The sequence below is a fragment of the Symphodus melops genome, assembly GCF_947650265.1.
Source record: "Symphodus melops genome assembly, chromosome: 6".
NCBI classification, from domain to species: domain Eukaryota; kingdom Metazoa; phylum Chordata; class Actinopteri; order Labriformes; family Labridae; genus Symphodus; species Symphodus melops.
The window spans coordinates 12,307,065-12,332,845 of NC_136696.1; the positions used below are offsets into that span (position 1 = coordinate 12,307,065).

A 25,781-nucleotide genomic window follows, 5' to 3' on the forward strand; every position below is an offset into this window, starting at 1 on the left:
GTTGCAATGACTACGTAGCAGCTGCAGCTGCTGCAATCATTAAAAAGATGACCGTTTAACTTCTTGGTCTTGGATCGAGCCTCTGTGGCGTCAGGTCTGTATAGTTATTTTCAAAAACATGATGCGATAACACTGCTCACTGCCACCTACTGAATCTATATTTATCTGAATCACATTCAGCACGCACTGTAAAGGGCGCTTTGAGCTGGCTGGCAAAGTGTTTTAAATTGTTTATTGACAGAAGCAATAGTGTCCGGTTTTACAACGCTGCCCTCAGTAACAGTGTTGGCACTGGACCTCCCGGTTTAAAGTTTAGTTTAATTAATCATTGACCCTTTTTTATGCTCTCAGTGGGCCACATGATCTAGTGTGGTGCTGTTATCTCGGCTGTCTGTTTTGCTCCAGCACCTTTCTAATGCCACTGACATCATTTCAAACAACAGGGCCTAAGTTATTAAGTCTTTTAAGGGAACTTGAAGACCCGCTTTCATTTGAGAATTCTTCATAAATCGGAAGGTACGAGGCCTGCAAATCTTTGGGTGTCTCACGATTTGCTTCGATTCCGATTCTTGGGATCACGATTTGATTGAGAATCCATTTTCGCTTCAAAGCGATTCTGGATTCGTGATGCAGAGTCTATTTTTGAATTTTAGCATCCTTCAGGCTGGCTGGCTGAGTTTCGTGGTGTTCCATTTGTCTACTGAATTAAAGTATTTTTGACTCAAACTTTTTTTGTCATCAAATCGATTTAAAGTCTCAGAAGATAAGAATCTCGATTTTTGCATGAATCTATTCCCCCACCATCTGTAGCAGGTACACAGATGATGGAAAAATCCCAATAATTTCTTCAACCTAGATATCTCCCTGGTGTCAGGGGGCATTATTTAAGCAAGGCCAAGTCCTTTTTACAAAAGCACATTGGACATGTGAAGTGAACTGCATAAGACAGTAAAGCTTATGCAAGGGAAACTCAATGAAGATGCGGACTGTCTCTAAGAAGCCAAAGCCTCCGAGCTTAAAATATCACACTTAATAAATCACAGCATCCTGAATATGAGTCATGCTGAGCTTCTTTGACCTTATCAACTCTCTTAACTTTCTTCCTGCAATTTACTGCACAGCGAGTGAGCAGTTTAGGGAGCAGAGCAGGGATAATACGAAAGGAAGATCCTTCTCACCTGTACTCTGTGGACTGGTGCAGCAGCTGCCAGGGCCTCTAACGCCAACCCAGGACATAGTCCCTGCTCCTCAGCCTCTTCCAGCAGGCACAGCTGGTGTGTGATGTTGGCCATCTCCTCCTGCAGGCGCTCAGTCTCGACGCTGATCTCGGCGATTTTCTCGGCAGCGGATGCCGTCAGGAACGCTTCCTTGAGGTCCACCAGGTGAAGGGTCCTCTTCTCCTCCAGACGCACCAGTCTGCGGAGCTCATCGAACTGGGTATTCACATAGTCCTCCAGCTCATCTGTAGACATCTGAGAGATGTAGTCGAGGTAATGAGGAAAAGGGGACAGAAAAAGAGAGAGAGAGAGAGATCAGGGGAGTCAAAAAGTGGCCAAGTTGGCTTCTTTTTTATATGAACATAAATGAGCTACCTCAGTCTGAGTATGAGTCATGAGGATTCACTTTGAACGCAGAGATGAGGGAAAAGTTAAAAATAAAGAGGATATAACTGACACAGGATGATTCACACATCCTGAGGCAAAGCTGAGAGATATGAAATGACCACTGTGTTGTGATAGACGTCTGTCTTTTGGACATGTGAATATTATTTTAATAAGCGCGCTACGTCTCTGTCGCGCAGTGCCTAATTGTTAGCGTGAAGAACATCCCCTGGAGGCAAACTCCATGCATCCCATCTGTAGATAGAGACCTCAGAGGCTCCTTCTACCACAGCAAGCCATCTGTTTGGCTTGCGAGGCAACTGAACTGCTCACTCGGATAGTTTTTTAATCCATTTCCCTCTTCCCTGATGAGGCTCTCTTTAGATATGACTCATTACCTTAAAACACCTCAATAAACAGACGCCTCCCTACAAACTCTTTCCCTAGGAGGAGGCTCCACCTCCAGCGCAGATGCCTGTCGTGAGGTAAAAAAACCCCAAACAAACAAACAAAAAAAACACCCCAAAGTCTCCTGTCATGATCTCATCTCTTGAATATGTTATAATCGTTTCAATCTCTGAACATCAGCTGCTCGGTCTCTCCTCTTCCCTCGAGCACATTGACACTCTCTTCCTTTCTGTCTATTTTATTCTGCTTCCTGCCGCCTCGCTCCCTCCAGTTTAGCAAGGATCATCAGTCTTTAGTCAGGTTGACAGAGACACGTCGCCCATGGGGCCCAAGGTTTTATCAAGTATTTGCCCATTTCTGCTCAAGAGATCAGATTCTGCAAATTGCTCATTAAACCCAGAGCATAAAATAGCATTCCTAATCTTTTCTCTTTTCTCAGTAAGAGCAGAGAAAAGAAAAAAAGGCACAAGGTCCATTTTGCATCAGACTGAAGTAAATTAGAAATATCTAATTGTAAAGAAGTGGAGTTTTTTTCTTTTTCTTTTTTTTCGTAACAAAAATCAATGCCTTAAATGCAAGTCTGACTTCTTCTTCTTTTTTTTTTAGAAAACACTTAAACGGCCTTGAACAGGCAGCAGGCTCCCTACCTTTAGGTGAGATGTCTGCAGGGCATCAGAGAGACTGAAGCAGTTTTCACACCACTCTTACAACCCCTCTAAAACTTCTTATTCTTTCACACAGTAACAGAGGGAAGGGCTCAAATAAAGCTGCTTTCATCTTCAAGAGAAGTGATGACTTTTAATCTAAGTACAGAGCACTAAAAAAAGATACATTCAAAATTGACAAGGCAGTAAATGGACTTGAGCTTGTATTGCGCTTTTCTAGTCTTCTGACTACTCTAAGTAATTTTACACTGCAGGTTACACCTACCTAGCCATGCCACATTCACACACTGATGGCAGAGGCTGCGATGTAAAGTGTCCATCAGTCTTATCTGACCCCATTCATACATCGTCGAAGTAGCAGGAGCCACTTTAAGTTTCTTGCCAGATCACAGGTTGGACATGTAGCTGCAGGAGCTGGGATTTGAACCCCCATATTAATGATTGACGGACTAACAACTCCACCCAATATGGAACCAAAGACGAGAATCATTGGCTATGGCTCAGGTTTTGATGTCTCAAAAATCCAGAGCCACAAGTGTTGGAAACTGCTAAACTTTAGCATTTATCTTTAGCAAGACAAAGGACATATCTGGAACTTTATTAAATAAAATGCCATCAGCATTTAAAATGTTTTAATTAATTACTGTCATATTTAATCTTAGTTAATTGATGACTAGCTATGATAGGCTAACTTTAGCATGCAACTGCTCTCATGCGCTCAAGGATTATTTTGAAATGCTAAGCAGTCAATGACTTAAACCAGGACTGGAAACTGGAATATTTACCCATTTCAAATAATAATAAAAAAGATTAATAGGCATTGGTGGTTAATGGTAAAAATGTTAAGTTATGTTACTACTGCTGCAGCACAGTGCTGTTAAATAAGAAATACATGTTCTTGTTAATGACAAAAGCAATCACTGACCATAAAACATGATCATGCACAATAAACTACACAATAAACGTGTAGTTCAAACTTTTCAGCCCTTCAATCAGACTCATCAATTATCGCTGGCTTCATTTCACTTTGCAAAGTATTATTTTATATTCACAAAGCAATATTTTAGTACAAACGTATAAAGACAAAGCTTTGATGTCTCATGCAACAGGTTGTAGAGAACGGAGAGAAAACAGTTAGCGTCACTCATGGTGCAAAATCAAAGCTTTATAAATAATGGTAAAAATTTGGTATGAATAGTTATTTAAAATTTAAACTCCTCAGTATTTTATTTCTCATCTGGCACATTCTACCACTGAATGTGCCAACCTCCACAGAGCCCCCCGGCCCTCTAATCGAGCCTCAGTAGCCCTGGCTGCAGATAGGAGTCGTGATCCTAGATCAGTGTTCTCCGTTTGTGGAGCAGGAGCTCTCGGCCCCTCGATCCTTTTCACTCGGCAACAGAGTTTATCTGAGAGTTTGTCCGGGGAGCAAGGATGAAGCATTCATGTGTGCTAATCTAAATTTGCATTGCTGCAAGCAGAAACCACAGAATGAGGCCTCGGGAGAGAGAGCAGCACTCTGCTTACAAGGGCAGAGTTAGAGAGAGGGCAGGCGAAAAGAGAGAGAGAGAGAGAGAGAGAGAGAGAGATTGGGCCAGAGGTAGGACATCTGGGTAGCAGATTAAGAAAGCAAATGTTATTTTCGAGCATAAGTAGGACAACAGGAAAGCAGATTAGGAAAGCCAAATTCATTTTTAAATGTGATTTTACAGATGTTGTGTTAGTTGGTACTCTTCGTATTTTCCGAATTGGAAAAAATTATGCAAGCAAATGAAGTTTGAGAAGTTCATTTTAGTATGCTTATACAATTGATGCAATACAATCTGCAGTATTGCATCAATTCTGCAGGAATAATGAAACTGTGACTTCATTCTTTTTTTTTTTCCATATAAAAAGGAAATATGAAAAGTGTGAGTGAGAAGAAAACATCTCCTTGTGATTGAAAATGTTTCCTCCCTTAAAGAAAGCTGTGATCTGTGGCTTCCTTAAAATAGGATCCTTCTTAGACATCGCTCTTACACTTCACATGATAACAATAAAGCGACACTCAAATAGAATGAACTTCTCACACTTTGTAACCGACTATTAAAAATGTTGTGCTACTCCTTAGCGTTGATTAAAAAAAAAACAACCAAAGCTCCTGGGAGGGATGATATTCAAGTGTGAAAAAAACAACAAAAACAGTGTGTCGTCTTGTTTCTTTCGTGAGACAAAAGTAGACTGAAAAAAAAGAAAAAAGCTCAGTCTGATATCAAAGTAGCCTCAGCTTTTATCCTAACCTTCAACTACACAGAAGTAAGTCTATTATTGCGAAAGCATTCCTTTTTCCTTTTATACCTTCAAAAGTTGTAACAGACAGCCAGCGAGTTGTTCAGCATCACAATCTACAACTTATCCAAAATGGTGCATAAAAAAAAAATAAAAAAAATTGCCAGCCTGGACTTGAGCATTTTCCCAATTTAAAGTATCCTGCAGCATCAATGAAGTGATGAAAAATTCAGAAGCGGAATACATTTTTGTAAATCAGCGTAAGGAGGCAAAAATGTTGAATCTAACTTTGATGCTCCATGCGGGGAATTTCGGGAGCACTAGAGTTCAAAGGGTAAACCTTATTTGAAAAGGAAGTGCCCTGCTGCTTATTTAGTGGTATCTTTTTTGTTGTTGTTTTTTTGTGTGATACGATTTCTTAAAGGCCCCAAAAAGCATTAATAGAACATTAGGAGCAAATGGATATGAACTGTCCTTGCCCTCAGCGATTGTGGCCTCATTCCAAGTGCAAAATACTCCCCTCTTCCTCTGCGGCTCTCTTTTTATCTCCTTCAGAAATGGGATCCCCTAATTTAGCCTCTAAAATAACACAACAATTCTCTGAAAGTTAATTTGGAAAACATAAGCTCTTCAAAGTGGCGCTACAAAGTAGTATAAAGTGTCGGAGTAAGAGGAGCTAAAAGAGGGAGAGGGAAGAAAATGAGACAGAAGGCGTTTGGTTGTATAATAGCAGAGTTTCAACAAGCAGCACCTTTTTATTGCTTTTCAGACAGCCAATGTCAGCCAAGCAACTTTCTGGGGAATGATACCGAGTAATTCAATTAGAATGCCGTGAGAGGAGAAAGAAAGGGAATGGCAGCCTTAAAGAGCAATGGGAGAGGGGGTTAAGAGAGAGAAAGAAAAAAGGATGAGGTAGAGCAAGATGAATACACCTAACAGCAGCAGCCAAGTCTTTTCATGCCTCTCTCGTCTGTTCCTCAGCCTCGGCTCCCTTTAAGACAGCTTTAATGCGTCTGCTGCTGCCTGCTCTTGTACATTTTATGAAGCAAGGAAAATGGATGCAGGCACCACACACTCAAACGCACACACACACAAACACATGTGACTGGGGGCTTGATGCCGCTGTGCCGCCTCCAGATACGGGACTCCTCTCTCTGACGCCGCGGTGAGGGGCTCCACAGGCAGCGGGTGTCCTGGACGACACCCTGCGCGGCAGAAGTCGGATGAATAAAACATGAGAGGAAACGTGAGGTAAATATTCTGACATCCTGCTGTCCTGCTCTGAAGCCACAACATTCATCACACACAACTTTTAGCAGGCTGACCGGCTGAATGATGAGACAGCCACCTAAGCCCCCCTGTCATGTGACATTTCGCCTCTGGTCCTTTGTCATTAAGTGTGCAGCGTCATCACTGTCTTTTGCATTATATTGCACCCCCCCCCCCCCCCCCCAGGGCAGAGATGTGAGCTTGTAGAGATTAAAACCTCCACACCTGCAGCAAAGTGCATCATTTGGCTGAGGAGATATGATAAGCAAAAAAAAAAAAAAAAAACCCCAGCAGAGGGTTGTTTTTCGCTCACCCCTTCACCTCCTCACAGCTCGCACCTCTTCCATCACTTAGATCCTGTAAGACGTCAATAACATGCAATTTCGGCCTGCTTCAACCTCTCTCGGTCTACTTGCCTCTGCGCCTCCGTCTCTGGATCTCACTCAGACACATCTTTCCTCGCCAGGAGCAGTCACTCTTGATGATTGCCTGTCATGCATAATAAGGAACGCTGACATTTGAAAGCGCAGAGAGGACGCACTGACAAATCCACATAATGGTCTCCAACACAGCCCCCCCCCGCCTCCCCTGCAGCCAAGCAGGTAAGGGCTTTCCATGAGCACACCTCCGCAGTGGAACAGTCTCCCACACTAAATGTCCAGGAAGTCCTTGGGGCAGCATTGATATTTCAGTATGATAATCGACATGAACTCAGGTGGGGTGCAAGTGAAAGTCTTACCTCTGGCAGGCCAGACAGATTAACCTTCGACACTATGCCACTGTGCTGGGGTCACATCTCTTCGGCTAGTGAGAAATGCTCCGATATGTTCAGAGACTTTATTCTTAGCGGGGGGGGGGGGGGGGGGAAACATTGTGGAGAAGGTTCAGGGAAGAGGAGGTGTAGCTGCTGTCAACGGTAGCTGTGACCAACAACACATAACCCGTCTGCAGTCAAGTTGCATTTTCAGAAGCACAACATATCCTCAATATGGCATCCGTAATGGAAGTACAGCCACAGTTTTTCATGCTTGATTTGTTGTGAAAATTCAGCTTGCAGGTTTTGATATTGCTGATATCAAGACAAAGGCGGCTGGGTGTGAAATGAACACGGCAACCGGCTTTTCAGACCCGACCTGCTAAAGGTCAGACTAAAAGGGCGAAATAGAAGCTGATTACTGGTTCAGCCTTGGACCCGTATTTCATTTATTTATTTATTTTTCATACGACTGCCTGAGATAATCTCAGTGGCGAAAAACTAATTATTTTATTTTTGCATTCCCCAACAACTATCCTGAACCCTCTGTACACATAGCTCAACTTCACAAATGAGTATAGAGGGCTTGTGTGAGTAAGTGTGTGCGAAAAGAACACACATAGAAACACGCGATGATGAAGTCAAACCAACCCTACAAAACACCCCCAAGAAGAAAAAAAAATAAAGTTAAATATCAGCAACCTTTTCGGGTTAGCACACTTTATGAAACCCAACATCCTGCCCGAATAGAAAACATGGATTTGTATCAACTTACCAAGTTCATCAAAGGTTTAAAAGCAGCTTTAAGGCTTTCCTCGTCAGTATTCTGTTCTGTTGATTCGCAGCAATTTCTGAATCACAGTCAGTCTAAATGAAACGCCGCAATCTGACTGAAAAACACAACTGACGCCTGACAGTGACACGACTCGACAGTCACACATCAAGTGGATTTATGAGCAATACAAACCCCCGTTCTGAGATGAGTACGGGTTAACATGATGAATATATGGACCGAATTCATTAACGCTCATGTTTACCACCTCGTGCCTTTATGACATAATCCTGTTTAATCCCTCTTTATCTCATTCTCGACTGCTGTGTCTCCGCGGCCGCAGAGTCTACAGCGCTGCAGTGCTTTCTGCTGCGCTCACTGAATAAGAAATTAGACCTTTTATTGAGCTTTTCTTCGGCCTCAACTTCAAAACCAGGTTAAAAACAAGACTATTCTTTAAACTTTATCAAACATTTAGTACACCGTCAATCTGCAGACACAGTCCATTAAAACACTTTTCTTTTTTTTTCTTTTTTTAATAAAAAATAAAAGGCATGAGGAGTAAGTATGAATAATGAATCGTCTTTAAATCCGATTGGTGTGTTAGTTAGGAAAGTCAGGCACAGGAGCAATTAAAAAAGAGAAGCTCATTTCATGGAGCTGCAGTGTGTGCAGGTTTAATTAGTCAGACTTACGGGGAATGCTTCGCTGTAATTATTTATACTGATCAGACTGACAGAGGACACACGTTTTGCAGCCGCACATCAAAATGACTTTCACAGACTTCAGTGCTGTGGACACATTTCCAGTATCGAGGTGACAAACGAGAGAGCTCGAGTTGAGGCTGGTGTAAAATATTTTAATAAAGGTTTTAATCTTTTACTCTGCACTGTAACTTTTAAATCCTTTTTATATTCTTCCTTAAATTAATTTTATTTGAATTGTTTTTACTTGAACAAATTTTAAGTTTTAAGTAATTTCAGTGATTTTTAACTTTTATGTGTATGTATCTTTTCTTTCCTCTGTCATGATGCTTTTGATTTCTTGTGTAAAGCACTTTGAATTGCCTTGTTGTTGAAATGTGCTATACAAATAAACTTGCCTTGCCTATATTACTCATTGTCCTACTTTCTCAGTCGAGTCTTTTTCATGCCTCTTGGTTAAATAAGAGCCGTTTCGTATCATCGTTTGTTTACAGTTTCTCGGCCCATCCAACTGGCGAAGTGCTATGATGTTAACGCTGTCTACTACAGGAAACGGCGAGCGGGAATGTGGATGCACAAACAAAATTTTTTGGTCCTCGACGTCCGGACGTGATGGCAGCGCTGAGGGAAGTAAGCTCAGATGAATCAAAGAGGGTTTGAGGTGGGAGAAAGATAAGACTACAGCCTCATTCACAGCAAACAATGCAAACCGCTTCACACATAAAAGGAAAATGGCTGGTTGTAGTTTTTTTTTTTTTTTAAGGACCATGCAAGGTACCTGACCTTAAACATTCTTGTTATAGCTTTAAGTTGGCACACTATTTGTATACATAGGTAAATTATTTCAACCCAAGGTCAAATAAAGTTGAAACTAAAGCAAAGTGGCACAAGTCAGTAACACAAATGACTCACAGCACTGTCAACATGTTACTCGTGTATAAGTATGTTTGCTTGCTTTGTCTGAAAAGCTGAAAGGTGAACGTGAACATCTTTACATGGCACTCAGAGGTATCTTTGTAGGAGAACAATTAATTCAAGCCACATGGCACAATCAAATAATGAACAACGATCCAATATGCACACGGCGTGCTGTCATTCCTTACGAGGAGGTCAAATCCGCCCCGCATTGCTGCAGAACAAATCTCATTCCATTTGATAAGAGCTGGTTGGGGCTCATTACTAATTGAGAAGAGTTGAGTGCAAATCTTTTGGGGAAAGTTTGTCCCTTTCCGTTAAGCCGCAGGATTGGACTCCGTGTGATCTGTATGTGCTGAGTAAGGGTGCATGTGTGTGTGTGTGTGTGTGTGTGTGTGTATATGTGTGTGTGTGTGTATATGTGTGTGTGTGTGTGTGTGTGTGTGTGTGTGTGTGTATATGTGTGTGTGTGTGTGTGTATATGTGTGTGTGTGTGTATATGTGTGTGTGTGTGTGTGTGTGTGTGTGTGTGTGTGTGTGGGGGGGGGGGGGGGGGGGGGCTGCACTCACCTCAGGGTTTGTCCACTTAGTCTTGACATTCTCAGCCATCTGTTGTGTGTAGCCCAGCAGGTCATAACCCGGTCTGCTCTACAGGATAAGCAGACAAAGAGACAGTGAAGACGACAGAGGTTGAAACTGCCGAGGCACGACACGCACGCCTCTCCTGCTCATCTGTTTTTAAAAGCACCCAGGTTAACGAAAACTTCACAAAAACACAAAGGCTGTGTGTACTTTCCAGAAACAAGCACATCTCAGGGTCATGTATAGGCAATGTTTACACTCGAGGAAGAGCATGTCACATCCTCGACAGCTCACCGGTCACCCCTGAATACAGTGTCTGTCAGGCTCGACGCAAAGCATCCGCGACGTCTGCTCACACACATGAAGAGTTGCTGTTACATGAATACAGCTGCATGATAGAAGAAGCCAGCTCAAGATTTGTGTAAATAATGAGGCCTTAGGCTGTGTAATGTGTGTGTGTGTGTGTGTGTGTGTGTGTGTGTGTGTGTGTGACCCCTTTGTCTCCCATCAATCCACATGTGGCTGTGATGTAAGAGTTAGCCAGTGAAGCGTGCCGCTCTACTTTTGTTTTTTAGAGGTGGAGCCTCAGGGCAGAGGATGGATTGTAATTTGGAGCTAGCAGACAATGAGGGTCATTACCACTGGAGCCAAATGCACCGATTTCTTTTGAAGGGGTTTGTTTTCAAATGAAGCTCTCCCTGAGATTCTCTGTTCCAGTTCATTTTAGCGTTCACAAACAAAAACCCTAGACTGTTCAAAATATTAATCCCAAACTAACTCCTGTTTTCTGATGCTATCACATCGCTGGTAATTGGTCCTCTGTGCAATAACACGGTCCGAATGTGTTCAGCGTGCTGATAACATCAGACTCTAAATGACGCTATAATCATCCCAAACACTGTGCTGCGCAGCATTGAGCCGACACAGATGATGACAGGGGAGACATTCTGCAGTTTACTGGACCATCTGCAGTCCTGCAGTGAAGGACTGCTGAGTCCCCGGACGTGTTCGATCCACTGAGAGCAAAAAGCCAGCTGAGATGAGTAGGAAGGCTAAAGCCATAATTGGCAACAAGCCAAATGGAAAAGCTCGTAATGTTTCGTTTTAATTACACCTTTGGTAGCACAAGTCATTTGTCAAGCTGTGATACTGAATACATTTGAATAACGATCCCAGGTGATCAGGAGAAACGGTTTGGTTTGAAATATCACACGGAGCTCTCCCTGAGCTCTGCTGAGTTGACTTACAGACTACAGAGCCTTCAGCTATCAACATACTATTTAAAAGTGAATTAGAAATGCAAACTGGATAGGCGACGCTTTAAGAACATAATGTCTTTGGGCACACTCGCATTAGGCGGTCCGTGCTTTGCCCAATCACGTTTGACTCCCAAAGTCTAGTTTGTTTAACTGCTGCGAGTGCTCCGCACCGTGCCCTACCACACGGGCCCTTGTACAGTTGGGACTCAGCATGGTACAGATGTTAATACACGAGCACCAGTACAGGAACTCAACGTGGACATGACGTGTAAATCCATCCCCGACGTCAATAATCCAGAAATCAAGAAGGTTTGAGAGGTCCATATCTGAAGAGAAGGACTCGAAAAAGTCTGTTAGAGTTACAGTTGTGTTCTCTACTTTGGACTAGACCTCCAGATGCCACAGAAATGTTTAGTTGGAGTGTTTTTCACGTTACTCATTGCATGAGTTAAAGTCATTCGCTTCGTTTTTTTAATCTCAATGAGTTTTGTTTCCTGGTTAAATGGGGCATTGCGCGCGCTCCCATGTATCGAGGCTACAGTTCTCGTCGCGGGCGACCCTGGTTCGCGTCCGACCCGTGGCAACTTTACCGCATGTCTCTCCCCACTTTCCGACTCTATCCACCATCCTATCCATTAAAGGCTTAGAAGCCCCCCCAAAAAACGGAAAAAGTAAAAAAAAAAAAAACCCAAGCCACCTTAAATGTCATAATGATAACTGACCATCGTGTCGGTTTTCATCGTCTCTCTCGCATGTCAAACACTTTAGAGAGGATCAGATCTTGAAGCATTCCAAAAATGTAATAAAAATGTCTACCTGGTTAAGTGAACTGCAAAGTATTGATCTGATGCTTCACCACCGTACATGGGAACTGGGTCTATGGTGAGTGTGCTCTTACATTACAGGCCTGCACATGTACAAATCAAACAGTGCTGTCTTATCTGTTAGGTTCTGAGTGCCCCACTCACCTTCTGCCACACGTATGCCTCATGCAGAGTGATGATCTCGTGCTCTCGATGCTCACCCTGCACAGCACACACAACGCAGATAATCTTCTCGTCTGGTTTGCAGTAGAGGGAGCCTTCCTGTCCGTGCTCTTTGCAGCGCAGCCTTTCTACTGTCACCGTGTCCCTCTTCCCAGCCTCTCCTCCAGCCACTTGTCCTGCTTCTGCACCCGCAGCTTCACCACCTGGCTCGACCTCCATCTCCATCTCCGGACTACTCTGGGCTTCATCTTTTTCCCCTGCGGCCTCACCTTGAATTCCTGCATTAGCCATTGCGACTCCGAGAAGTTCCATCGCCTGTCCTGCGCCCATTTCTACTGCTCTAGCTCCGCCTGCATCCTCCTCAGCTGCACCTCTGACTCTAACTGGGTCTCTGTTGGTGCCAAGTCCCATCGCTTGTGTCCCCTCGTGCTTATAAGGCATTAGCAGGTGATGTGTGCTCGTGGAATGTCTGTCAGCATGGACAGGGCAGAAGGCAAAGCTGCAGATGTGGCACACTTGTGTGGCCGGTTGGGCCTCGTCAGGCTCGCATGCGTCACATGACCCGTCCATCTGTGGCAGCTCCTCTTGTTTCAGTCCCATAGCTCCTTCCTGGGGTTCCCCTTGTTGGTCCATAGTGGCTGATAATAATTCAGGGGATAAGAGGAGTGAGTCTTGCAGGAGAAAACAGAAGAGAGAACAAGTTATTAATAGCTGTGACCTTCTGTGAACAGCTCTCAAATTTGCACAGGGGAAAGTCCAAGATCCTAAGGACTAATCCCCTCTGATATAATATCCCCCAAACAGATGATGTATGGAGGGAGCCAGAGTCCACAGGAAGCAACCTTCAGAGCAACACTATCAAACAAGCTCCATAAAGGACACGTTCAAAGGCGACATAAACAGGAGGAGTCTGTCTGCAGTCACTACACTGCCTTTGTATGCAAACACACTCGCTGTTGTTTACGGACTCACAAACAGAAAGTGCTGAGTGTGAACTGCTGGACCCGCAGCGTGAAGTTCTCCTTCCTTCACCTCACTCTGCGTGTCACTGGGCCCTGACCTTTTCATGTCTTGTTTGTTTTCTTGTCTCTTTTCCCCCCCTCCACTTCTGCAGGAGTGAATCTGGGAGAATGAAGGGAAATAACTGAGCCGTGTGCAAAAACACACACACACACACACACAGAAAGACACCATTTCTCTCCTTTCTTATCTCATCTCCTCGAGCCTTCCTCTCCTGTGCTCTGTTTGTGTACTCTTTTCCCACTGCTGACACAAACAACAGGTAGAAAAAGTGAAAACTCCCCCTCTTTCCTCAACACCTCTGTGCTACTTCTCCGTCTAAAAAACACACACTCACACAGGACCTGTTTCCCCACACACAAACACTCTCTCGTGTTATCCTGTGGGATTTACCAATTTGAAACTCACTACAGTGTACTTACTCGTCTGTGGCTTCCTCTCCTCTCTCTCTCTCTGTGTTTGTTCCTGTCTTAGTGCTTGTTTTTAGATAAAGTAGAGTCGGAGCTGGAGGAATTAGCTTGACGGCTAACTTCCGTAGCACAACTAGTCGTGCTATGACTTCTAATAACAAAGCTGTCGACAGGAATGCTTTCACTTTTCAGCAGACAGGTGGGATCCTACAGCGTCGACCAGACACTGTACTGCCTTACTTCCTTGTTTTCATCCGCGTCTGTCTTCTTTTTTTTTTCTACTTCCTGCTTGTAGTCTCCAGTGTGAGTAAGAACTGCAGAGACACACAGAGGCTGGAGAGAGAAAACCTGTTTGACAACAACACTGTGAAACTCACAACCGGAGACAGGTGGAGAAAGACTCCTACCTTCATTTAATCATGTCACAAGCGAGTGTTACTATTTCTCTACCAGATGTTTGAATTAACAGTACTTGTAATGATAATCTTTTAAACTCTATACTAAGCACTTAAATGAATAAACGGGTAACATTTTACGCATCTCTGGGTCAGCAATATTACATAAAGTAATACAAACGAAAAACTAACATTTCAACACGAGACACACGAAAAGCTGCTCAGATGAGTGTTACCATGTGTAAAAGCTCATTTGTTTTATATAAAATAAAAATGTTAAAGACTATGGAAAGTAGACTTCGTACTCATCAAGTTTGTTAACTGAACTTTCCTGAAACTAAAATTATAAATTGCCATTCTGGTTGTATTGTTTACATTCACTTACATTTTTATGAATGACATTTACAATAACAGCAAACCTTTAATGCTTGTTGAAAAATGGTCATTGTTCATAACTTTATAACACTATTGGTGATGACTTAAATGACATAAAAATGAGAGGGATTGTCAGTTTTTTAACAGACAAATAAAAATAAACTGTGAAGTTGATAGAAATTTTTCACCTATCGTTGAAAATAAACCTTTAGTGGGTAATCAGAAATAGGCTACTTTATGCCTGGGGGACATTCAGCCATTTGGTCATTGCTCCTAAAGCAGTAAACAAGTTAAAAAGGAATAAAATAGCAGAATTAAAATATTTAACATGCACCAAATGGCAGTGTTTTACAGTAGAGATATTGCATAGTATTGGATTAATGAAAAAACATGTTCATCCAGTTTAATATCAATAGCCTATTGCACAATTTGCTTAGGTAGGTAGGTAGGTTGTTAGACTGATTTATTATTCTCCCAATTGGAACATTATTGATTTCGGAAAGTAAGTGAAAGAAATATTCAAGATTCAACACAGTTTCTCCAGTAAGCATTTTAAGTGTGAATGTTTTTGTCGGTGCATCATATTGGAGGGACCAGGCCAAACATGCATTCAGTAAGGAATACATAGGTATAGAAAAAGGTTCTGTTGAAGGATTAAACTAATGTTTCAATTAGGTAAGAATTTTGAATTTTGAATTTTAACAGTGTTGTTCATGGAGAGTTTCTAATTATGGTGTCTGCTTTTCCCTTCTGTTCACGTCGTTCCTCTCGATAAACTAGCACTGAGAGACAATGAAGCAGGATTAGAGGTCTGGAGAGAGACAGAGAGATGAGGAAAAACAAGCTGTTCTCTGTAGAGAGATCTAAAGAGGCTATTGAGCTGGGCTTCACACAAGCAGTAGTTGGCAAATAATTGTTGACTGTTTTTTTGTTTTTTTTTTCCTTCTGATTTGAATGGCACTACATAAATAGCCACGAACCAAGCTTCAAGAAAGCCTCCAGCATCCACTTGAAATGGTTGATGACGCTATTTCTGCCAGGGTTTCCAAGCTGTTTTGAGGAGGATTGGTCTTATAAAGATTGCAACCACAACAATTTATCATAAGACTCCGAACAGGAAGGAGGACTTTATGAACACATATTCCACTAAAAAAAATCAAATGTGCCTTTGGGGTGAGAATCGCTAAATCCGTACTTATGTAAATGTAAAACTGAAATGTTTCCAGGGGGTATTTTACTTTTACACATTGATTGGTACTTTTATTTCAGAAGTCACATTGCTTTGCCACCCACGTCCCCGCAATATAAAATCCAAGCATTAATAATGTGATCCCCACAACATAGTACTGTGTGTGAGACATTAAATGGTCAGCTGACTTGTTTTAAAAATCTTTCACTACATTAAAACTCTGCTGAGCAGTGTGAGACAGCATCATCTCGCACACCGAAAACAATTAAAAGGCTCATTGACTTTCAGTTCATTAGAATAAGCACTCAATATGAATACAATATGCAGTTAATGATGGGAACTATGATTTGTTCTTTGTCTCCAAGTTAGTGAAAACAATGTGACACTCAATAAGAGCTTAATTTGTTTACCAAAATGGTGTTATCTACAGCTCAGCAAAAGCCCAGGAATTGAAGTTGGCAACACAAACAACGTGGAGCTCTCAGAAAAGCAGCGCCAAGAGTGAGGAGAGAAGCCTTGGCAGGGAAGTATATAGACAGAGAACACTTACCTAATGCCTCAGTTTTAACATTGTTTTATTGCCATAGTGTCAGCTGCTGGTCTGAAGATGAAATGCCCTTCACTTTAACAGCCTTTCATTTGACTTTTCCACAACTCTTTCAACCTGGCATAACATAAAACAGAATCAATATGCTTTTTTTTTCTTAACGGTTGTTTGTGGACTCCTGAAGCCTGTCTCACGAGGCAAGATAAGTCAATTACCTTTTATAAAACTTATGGCCCCTTTCGAACCAGATCCTGAACAAAAGTGAAAAAAATATGTTGTGTTTAACTTTAGTGCCGCTCACGTGAAATGAGTAATCCTGCTTTCTGACAGAAGACACCGGGGAAGCTTTGTTATGTTTGTATGTTTGTGTTAGGGGAATAGAAGGGGAAGGACAGCTGTCAGGTCTGATTTGAGGCATTGAACAGTGAGCTCCAGGGGAAGGAGGGGAAGAAAAAAAGAGCAACCATGAAGGTCAGAGGTAGCTAGCATTTCCTGGAAAATGTCATCGGAAACATTGTAAAATCTTAATTTGGCAGACTCTTCAAGAATACAAATGTGCAATGAAGAACATTGAAAGAGAAAATCTACACAGGAAAGCTATGATACATAATCTTTTTCTTTCTTTCTTTCTTTTTTTTTTTTATAATATAGCCTTAAAGGAAGAATGTGAAACCGTTTAATCCAGTTGATGTCGCTCTTGAGCACCAGCATGAAACCAAAACAAACAGTTTGAAGCCTCGTTCTCGTCCAGCAGCACACCTCCAACCCCTCTCCTCTCACGTTCGCATGATGAACTTATGAATAAGAACTTAAGGCACCATAATTAAGCAACAGTAGGAGCAAGCAGTGTGCAAAATTGTCCTTTGATGGAGCTGCAATTGCGTGTGGTCTGCATTGTTGTGTTAGCAGGCTAATGCTAGCACACTTTGGTTAACTCGTAGCTTCAAATGGCACTTAAATTGACAGCGAATAACTGAGATCTAAAGACCATCCAATTAAGCGATGAGTATGTTTTACTTCTTTTCTGTGTCCTTAACTAAAACACCTTTATACACAAGGCCGTCCCGCCCATGTAAAGATGATGTAAACACGACTCTGACAACAGTACAGCTGGCGGGACTCGATTCTCACTCACTGTTGACAGTCATTGCACAGAGAGACTTTTATAGAGGATATACTTGATGTCTGCTGTATTTATGTGTAAAATGAAGCACATTCTTCCTTTAATGTTAACAATGTTCTCATTACCTTCTTTTTCAGTCCTGGAAGTCCTTTTTTCATAATATGTGATGAATGAATAAATTCATATCCTGTAACGACAAGCCAGCTAGTAGAATGTCGAACACAGTTTAGGCAGCGAATAAAACCTTTTGACTTATAAGTTCAGAAGTTTGAGTTTCCACCTTCTCATACCATCCTGAACCATACTTTTTTTTTTACAACTTAGACCTTCTGTTTTCAAATTGTAATAATGCATCCTCCTTTAACCCTTGTTTTCAACATGCTCTATCATAACATGCCCAGATTGAGCCGTCACATCAACATGCGAAGAGCCAACTCATCTCCAGTGACACGCACATCTAGACTTCTCTCTGTCTCCCACTCACTGTCTGTCTCTCACAGAGTAGGAGGAAAACACATTTTGAGTGTTCCCTCTTGAAAACATAAATATATAACTTTGTTAGAGAGGTTGAAGGCTAAAAACAATAACACTTTCCACAATGTTGGCCCTGTGCATTTGAGTTCAGCTTTGACATGGTTTGTGTTTAGCTGAGGCATGAGTGGTGTCACACTTCTAGAATATTTTATTCACACTTCAGTTTTTTTATTGAGGGTTTTTTGACTTTCCTAGCCTCTCGAACAGGCTGTATGTTGGAATTATAGGTTCACTGTTTGGTTGGTCATATTGAAAAGAAAAGAAATAAATTCCTCAATTGAATAAGTGGTGAGTTATTACCAATTTAAGAAAACAACAGTGTAGCCTGTCACAGCTCATACACTAGCACATTATTATTCAGTTATGTCTCTTAACCTCTGGAAGGCTTTGATCGGTTACCATATCTCTTTATGGCCCTCTCTTTTATTCCCTAGAAAGGTAGAATCGATATCCAGTTTCAGGGCTGGAGCCTTCCATCAATAAGTCATTTAATCAATAATAACTTGAGACTGCCTCATGTCTGTTTTCATATTGGAAACAAATGGACAGAACGAGAAATAGAAAGTCAGTGGGTTTTCTGAGCCAAAATGTAAAATCATGACTCTTTGAATTTGTGTATATTAGCAATGAAACAACATATTTTTTTTTTTTGCCATAAATGTAACACAAGAGATTAAGACGACACCTTCACGTTCACTTTCATTTTTTTTCTGCTTCCCTTTTCTTGCACCAGATGTTTTTCTTTTGTCATTCACAGGTTTTTCAGCCTTGATGAAGTGAAAATCTGAGCTTGCATTCACATAAAATAATGTTTGACATTAGAGGAACAGACATTTATTGAGACCGAGCACACAAATTAGAAGAAACATCACTGCACATCATCCTTGACAGTACCCAACCTTTGCCTTCCCCCCTCATGCTCTTATCTACCTCTTACACACGCTCTGTAACCACGGTAACTGTCTTACACCAGCAGACTAGGGGCAGTGATGTGCAACAGGCAGTTTCCTGCGGGGGATTTTTACGGTCCGCTTTTGCTCACAGATGCAGAAATAGGGAGTCAGGGGACAGAGCTTATGACGCTCAGGATCAAACATCCAGCACAGCGAATATGATAACTTTGAATTCTCTCCGCACAGTTCAGTGTGGGGAAGCAATTAAGCTTGGGCTTGTATTCCTGCAGAAAATTGAAATGTATCTTACATCAGTAGTCCTTTCATTCATTGGCTACACTTGGGAGAGAATTACAGGCAGTATAGACGGATGACTTTGTAAAATCTGTTTTGAACATCGCAGTGTAAAGCATCAGTTCCGCTATACACCAAGTTCAAAAGCAAGCCTGCCAATGAATGTGAAATAATTATGTCCCAAATACAGTCAAATTTCCCCCTTTTACATTTTAAAAATGCAATACTATCATTATTTCCCAGTCTTCGAATGGTAATACATTTTGAACCCAGCAACTTAATACATTGTGGAGCTGTGTCTCAGAGAACAGATGATGGGATTGGACCTGTGTTTAATTTTCCAGTCCTCAGTAGAAGAGGTCTGTTGGCTGCAGATAGGAGAGTAAACTCAATCTGCAAGCTTAGAAAGGTTATTTGTGTAAAGACTGTAGCTTTTATCGCAGGAAGTGGCCATCCTTGAACTTACTGTTGGATTGCTGCCCAAAAGAGAGATTTTGGAAATGGACTGTAAGAACAGAGCATGTAGTAGAAAAGTATGCTTGTCGAGGAGTTTTAAGTGTGAACACACTGTACGGCTGTCTGAATGGGAACACTCGCTAGCACAAATAAGCTGCCACAGTCAGGCAATGTCTCTGTTAGAGGTTATTTCACACATCTGGACCGGTTGTCACGTTGTGTGGGTAATGATGTACTGTATGGGCTTCACAGACAGTCACGGAAATAGCGCAGGTGCTTAAAGTGCAAGCAGGCAGACTATGCAAAACACTGTGCGTTGGAACACCAAAGATGTGGTGTGCATGGCAAGAGGCTGGAATACCAAACTAAATATCATATGGCAGAGACGAATGGAAAATTCTTTCCACCCCGAGCACTTTGCTTTCAAGAAAAAGAAACCAGCAGAAGAGCGTTACGGCTGCATCGAATAAAAACTGTTTGCTCCGTCATGCTTAATCTTCTCTGCTTTTGGTAATACAATCAGCTGAACACGTCACATGCTAATGTTTTCTTATAAATAGTCAAATATGTCTTGGCTTCTCCTGAGTTAACAAAGATCCTCTGTTTGATCAAGTAGCCCTGGCCTCGTCTGGTTATTAAGATCTGTTGGAGGAAGATTTATAGTGTCTCCTCTCAGTGGAAGAAAAGAAATGAGTCAAAACACAGTGAGGTTTTGTCTGAGGTTATTATGTCTCGGCTTTACTCACAACACGCTCATTTCTTTCTACATCTGTGCTTCGTCAATTTGCAAACAAGTGTGTGCTTGCCGCTGAGTCAATCTATGTAGAGAAGCACATACCACCCACACATTTAGGTCAGCAGCTTCCAAAATGTTGCAGCTGAGAGCTTTTTAAAAAGAGCAGAAAAGATGGCTGCAAAGTGCACCTAAGTACAACCATGGCTTGCATGCAGAATTTGTAAGCGTTCACACGATGTAGTGATAAAATGCCTCTTTTAGCAGTCAGGCGTGCTTGGCCACAGCTGGACTTTCTGCTATGACATCATAGAATAGCACACTATTGGCACTATGTAACAATGATATCAGTGTTTTCCTCTGTGGTCCCTCTCAGCAGGCCTCTAAACGTGGGCGCCGGGTCACAATGCTCCTCTGTGCCCCCTGACGTATGGCATCCTGGCTCTGATGTGGCCCTGGAAAATTTGTTGTGCCAAAAGCCTTCCAACCCTCCAAATCCCACGCTGGCATCCTCGGGGGCTCACGCATGACGGCCCGTGTCTCAGCTTGCAAAACTCTGACAGAAGGACAGCTCTAAGGTGAGTGTGTTCAGGAAGCTTCAGGAGGCTGACCTCAGAGGAAAAAAGAGACACCTTTGAATGGTTAGCATATTGGCAAGTGGTACTTCATTTGAAAGCCAAACCAAATCAGGCTTTCACAACTTTGAGAGTACACATGATGATTTAACAGTTTCCACACGATTCTTGTTTTGGAAAAGAGATAGGGAATACATTTCCCACAGAGACCTGAAAACAGGTCTTTAAAGCACATAAGAAACCTCTTATTATCTTTTCATTTTGAGCCTTGTGTCCTCCATTTGATCAGAGTCTATCATTGATCTTAAGCGAAAGCTGAGGCTGTCAGGCAAAAGATGGCAATAAAAAAAAAAAAACCCTCTATTTCTTTCCAGGGTCTAAATTAAGGGAATGGGTGAAGATAAAGGAGTGAGACGATTGCTGAGGTAATTACTACTTTAAAGGCAGAGGATTCAAACAATGTTCACTCAAACAACTGTGCGCCTCAGGTGTTGTGTGAGAGCCGCTGATGTGACTAACGGGGCAGTGAGGAAGAGACACAAAGAAGACGAGTGAGAAAAAGGGAAGGGGAGGATAGAAACAGAGAATGGATTTTGGAAAGGGTGGGGGGGGGGGATTTGAAGGAGAGAGAAAGAAAGAGTGAGTGAAAGGATGGAGATTGAATTTCGCCTTCCCAGGCGAGAACACTGCCTGCAAGCAAACAAAAGGATGAAAAGATGACCTGCCGCTGTTCCCTGACTGACGGTTAGACACTTCCCAATCTTCCTCTCTCTCTCTTTCTCTCTCTCTCTCTCTCTCTCTCTTTCTTTGAGTCTTCCCCCTGTCACCGTCCAACATCTTCTCTTAAAACAATTAATGGACTGCCAGAGGGGCAGACATAGCGCCGAGTCAGCAAACAAACGTGGGAGAGCTGAGGGTAAAGGGAGAGAATGACAAGAAAGAGCTCAGGGAAGCAGAAAGAATAGATTAATCATTTTGGAAATGGAAATCTAATGACAGTTAAGCTGCTTATTAATTTGTCTGACATTGTGATTGTGTGTGCATAAATGTGTGTGTGTGTGTGTGTGTGTGTACATACATTGTATTTATGCCGTCTATTTTTCCCCGGTCTTTCAGGGAACACATCTCTAGTCACAGCAAAAGCAGATTATGAGATTAAAGTAAAGTGCTTCTGGGAAATAAAAAAAAAAAAAGGTAGACGAATGAAAAGGGAAAATACAATGAGGCTAGAAAGAAACCGCTCTTAATTGAACTTTTGTATGGTGTGTACATGGAAAGAAATGATTTAAAGTACCAACACGTGGCATTTTTCGATCATTTGTTTTTATACTTTTCTAAACGTGTTGCTTCATGTCAGATAGAGGGGGCCGTGGGGTTACTGTCACTTTGTAACGGCTCTGCTGACAACAAAGAAACGAATTGCTAAATCAGGAGGATTGATAATCGGCTCCCGTTAGAAAATACCCGGCAGAGAATCACAATGACTTTGCTTTTATCTCCTGTATTTACAGCGCGCCCCGTCCCACTCGAGATTGCTTCGCGAGTACATCACCTAATCCCACAGGATTAAATTGTTTTCGCATATGTAGCATGGCAGTGGTGGAATCTGTAAACCATGGTAAATATGAAAACTGGGCTTTGATGTTAACCACTGCAGGGCTAAATACCCTTTTTTTTGCTCTTCCCACTTCCTTTGTTTTTATCTCTCTCATTCCCTCCTCCCTCTCAGGTTCCCGCTGTGTGTTTAGGAATCGGATCTTGTAGCCTAAATTGAAAATAGGACTGCTCCACAACACTCAACACATGGCAGCAGATGTGTGGTAGTGTGTAAGGGGGGGGGGGGGGGGGGGGGGGGGGGGGGGGCATGTGGAAGACAAGAGAGGGACGGAGATGGAGAAGCAAAGACACAGAGACAGAGAGGAAGGGAAATAGCAGGAGGAGGAAAGATAAGTATAGCAGAGGTAAAGAGGGAGAAAAAGAGAGGGGAAGGATGGCAATAAGGAGTGAAGAGGTGGAAGAAAGATGAGCGACTAAGATGGGGGGGGGGGGTTGGTGAGGAGTTTAGAGGCTCTCAAACACTTTGCACTCCCAGCACAGCAGATGCCACATTCTGTCTGGCACAGTGATCTGTGGGCCTGCTCTATTTATACCCTCACTGTGTCACTTCAGGGCCAGTACTACACTCACTACGTGCGCGCGCGCACACACACACACACACACACACACACACACACACACACACACACACACACACACACACACACACACACATATCGGGCATCAGGCTTTTGGAGCTCTCCTGCAATGACTGAAATGAGGCAGGTTAGAGAGGCTCCCTGCGAGGGGTAGAGGTAGAAACAATATGGGGGCCTTCACAGAGACAAAATAGGAACAGGATATGTTTGAATGGATATTGTGTGTGTGTGTGTGTGTGTGTGTAGAGGTGTTGAAAGTTTGATTTCAAAGTTTCTGTGAAAAATAAAGAACAGTTAGATGCAGATTTAGTTTTTTTCATTTGTGTTTGGCTGGTTTAGGTTTGGCAGAACGGACCATGAGAAAAAGGAGAGCGAACAAACAGTGGTCTGATTAAGCAGCGGGAGGACCACAGCCGCTTGGATCGCCCTGGTAACTGGGACTAACAGCCACAAATTACATCAGCTTTCCACCTTCACAATGAGTAGAGTTTGGAAAGTTGAAAAGGAAAATCTGAGTGAGTGTTCAAATTGAGAATGGGAAAGGGTTGAAGGGGTGAGAATAAGGGCGTGAAAAGCTGCAAGAGAATCACAGTTTCAAGTTGTGTTTTCTATAAAAGTGTTTTTCTGCTACAGAACACAGACGGGGAGATTGTAAATGCACGTTGCGTCAGTATTCACATGTGGCTGTAATAAAAGTGTGCTTACTGCACAGCTTTAAATGAGCAGGCTGTGGACAAAAGCACATGTAGCACTCAGGCTATATGTGTGATCTGCTCTGTGTAGTTGTTGCATTGTTAAGAGGCGGCAATCCTGCATGTTAAGTCGGCTGTGCTCCTAATCAATCAGACCGAATGTTGCAGAAGCAAAGCAGGGTTCATTACACATCCGGCTCGGAGCAACGACACCAGATCCAGATCCACAAATCCATCAACCCCCCCCCCCCCCTCCTCTCCCGGCAATCTAACACTAGCTGGTTTGGAACAGAGGCAGCAAGTACAAACACACTCACATTATGCAAATATAGACCGATGCACACGTCATCACACATGCACATTTGTCTGTGACCTATGATGTTGTATGCAAAGTCACACAAACAGTTTCTAATAGCTCAGAGGGAGGTGGCATTTAAGAACCAGAGGAATATGTTGTGCAGGTGCAGTAAAGAAGCCCGGAGACAATCTTTGAAGGGTCACCTTTGATATTATGAGAAAACGAGGGGTTAAATCACGTCTGTAGTAATTCTGTTTTTCTGTCAGTGTTGGAGGAGTAAGGCGAGGGAAAGTTAAAAGATGCACATCGGCCGCCTGTATCTGGACTTATATATGTTATAAAAGATGAATTTATAGATGCAATAGCTGTGAGTAAACCTGAGAGTGAGCACTCCAGCTGTAAGAGGCGCAGAGGGGAAGAGAGAGAGCTGTGTATATGTGTGTGTGCACCAGCGAGCAAAGGAAAGAACAACAACCGGCCCTTTGCTTTGAAGAGCACCGGATCACCCCCACCCTTATTCTATCTGTGAGCCATAAATCCAGGCTCTCATCTGCCGGTGCTCCTCTGAAGTTCAGGAATGCCCGCATGGGATTTGAGGCCCGGTGAGTTATGGGAACACCTGGGAGGGATGAGCAGGGGGGGAACAAGGAGAGAGGGTACCTATGAAGGGCGACATGTTGACAGCCAACAAGGCTGATGGATTAGTCATGGCGGTCAACTGTCTTTGGTGTTGGTAATATCCCTTTGAGTTACAGAATAAGCGTGGAATACAAGCTCGAAGACGGCATGGGCATGCCAGCATACGTTTTGTCTTTACCAGATGGGATCATGTAATATGGTCCAGCGGCAACTTCAGACAAAAGGCAGAGAATTCTGGGATTGGCAGAGCGAGGTGGGAGGGGGGGTTGCTTTTGAAAAGGCTGAGGGTTATAAAAGCAGAACATGGCTGGGGTCGCAGCCTGGCCTGACTGTCGTTCCTGCACAGCAAGCTCACATTCTTTAAGCCTGCACACTCAAAGTCATTCCCAGTTGAGTCACAGCACGGCCCTCCATTTGTTTGTCTGACTGAGAGAGCAAAGGTTGTTTAGAATCTGATGACCAGGTGGTTGTCCTTCCTGCCATGCATGTACTGTGTGAGCATGCGGAGTGTCGAGCTGCAACTGTTGTTTACATCGTTTCATATTTCTGCTCATCAAATATCATCAAAGTAAACAAAAAAGAGAAAAAAAGGCCCATCACTATTGCTAGCTTTCCATTTTCACAAGGAACACATGCTGTTTATGACGCTAATGAGGTTTATTTACTGCTCAGAATTCAAAACAATGGGCCCTTAAATCAGGTGAATCCTGCATCTCATATCTTAAAGCAACCTTCTCTTTTTACTGACTGAAATGTCTATCACTGACACGAGACAGATGTGCTCCTTGGCCACTGAAATATTGTTCAGATACGAGAGTATGGTCTTTATGCATGCAGGAGATTAAAGCCGATAAACACTCTGTTCAGTCCATTCATTTACACTTTTGCTCTCGTTTAAGAAAAAAAAAAAAAGACATTCTCCCATTTAAAACATTGAGTGTCCCTCTTGCTTTGACCTCATTTAAAACTCTTCAACTTGAGAAATACAAATCTTAGCCTTGCCTAGTTAAGATTGCTAATCTGTTTTGGGGTAATTGCTGTTTGGGAGGGAGAGGTTTAGCGAGCAACTGATTTTCCCGATCAGTAGATGACATTGTAAAATAGCTGGTTAACCTGTCAAAGAGCAAACATTCAAAAGATATCAAAATGCCAGAATGTAAAAAATAGGAACATAATGAATGTTGATCAAAATAAATGATCTTTTAGTTGACCCACAGTTTCTTTTGGTGA

At 42.6% G+C, this 25,781-nt stretch overlaps 1 protein-coding gene across 6 annotated transcripts in view; it reads right to left on the minus strand.

The window, feature by feature from the left end:
• Positions 1–14,139, minus strand: part of trim44 (tripartite motif containing 44) — a 49,337-nt gene extending 35,198 nt beyond the window's left edge. The window contains exons 1-6 of one of the 6 annotated variants that reach the window (XM_079346145.1): positions 13,626–14,139; positions 13,375–13,446; positions 12,166–12,854; positions 9,927–10,004; positions 6,628–6,700; positions 4,273–6,147 (exon numbers count right to left, since the gene is read on the minus strand). In XM_079346145.1, the coding sequence (XP_079202271.1) occupies positions 5,981–6,147; positions 6,628–6,700; positions 9,927–10,004; positions 12,166–12,854; positions 13,375–13,446; position 13,626 (1,080 nt within the window). In that variant the 5' untranslated portion in view covers positions 13,627–14,139 and the 3' untranslated portion in view covers positions 4,273–5,980. The other 5 variants (XM_079346140.1, XM_079346143.1, XM_079346142.1 and 2 more) reach the window with 5 other exon arrangements.
• Positions 14,140–25,781: the final 11,642 nt, after the last annotated feature.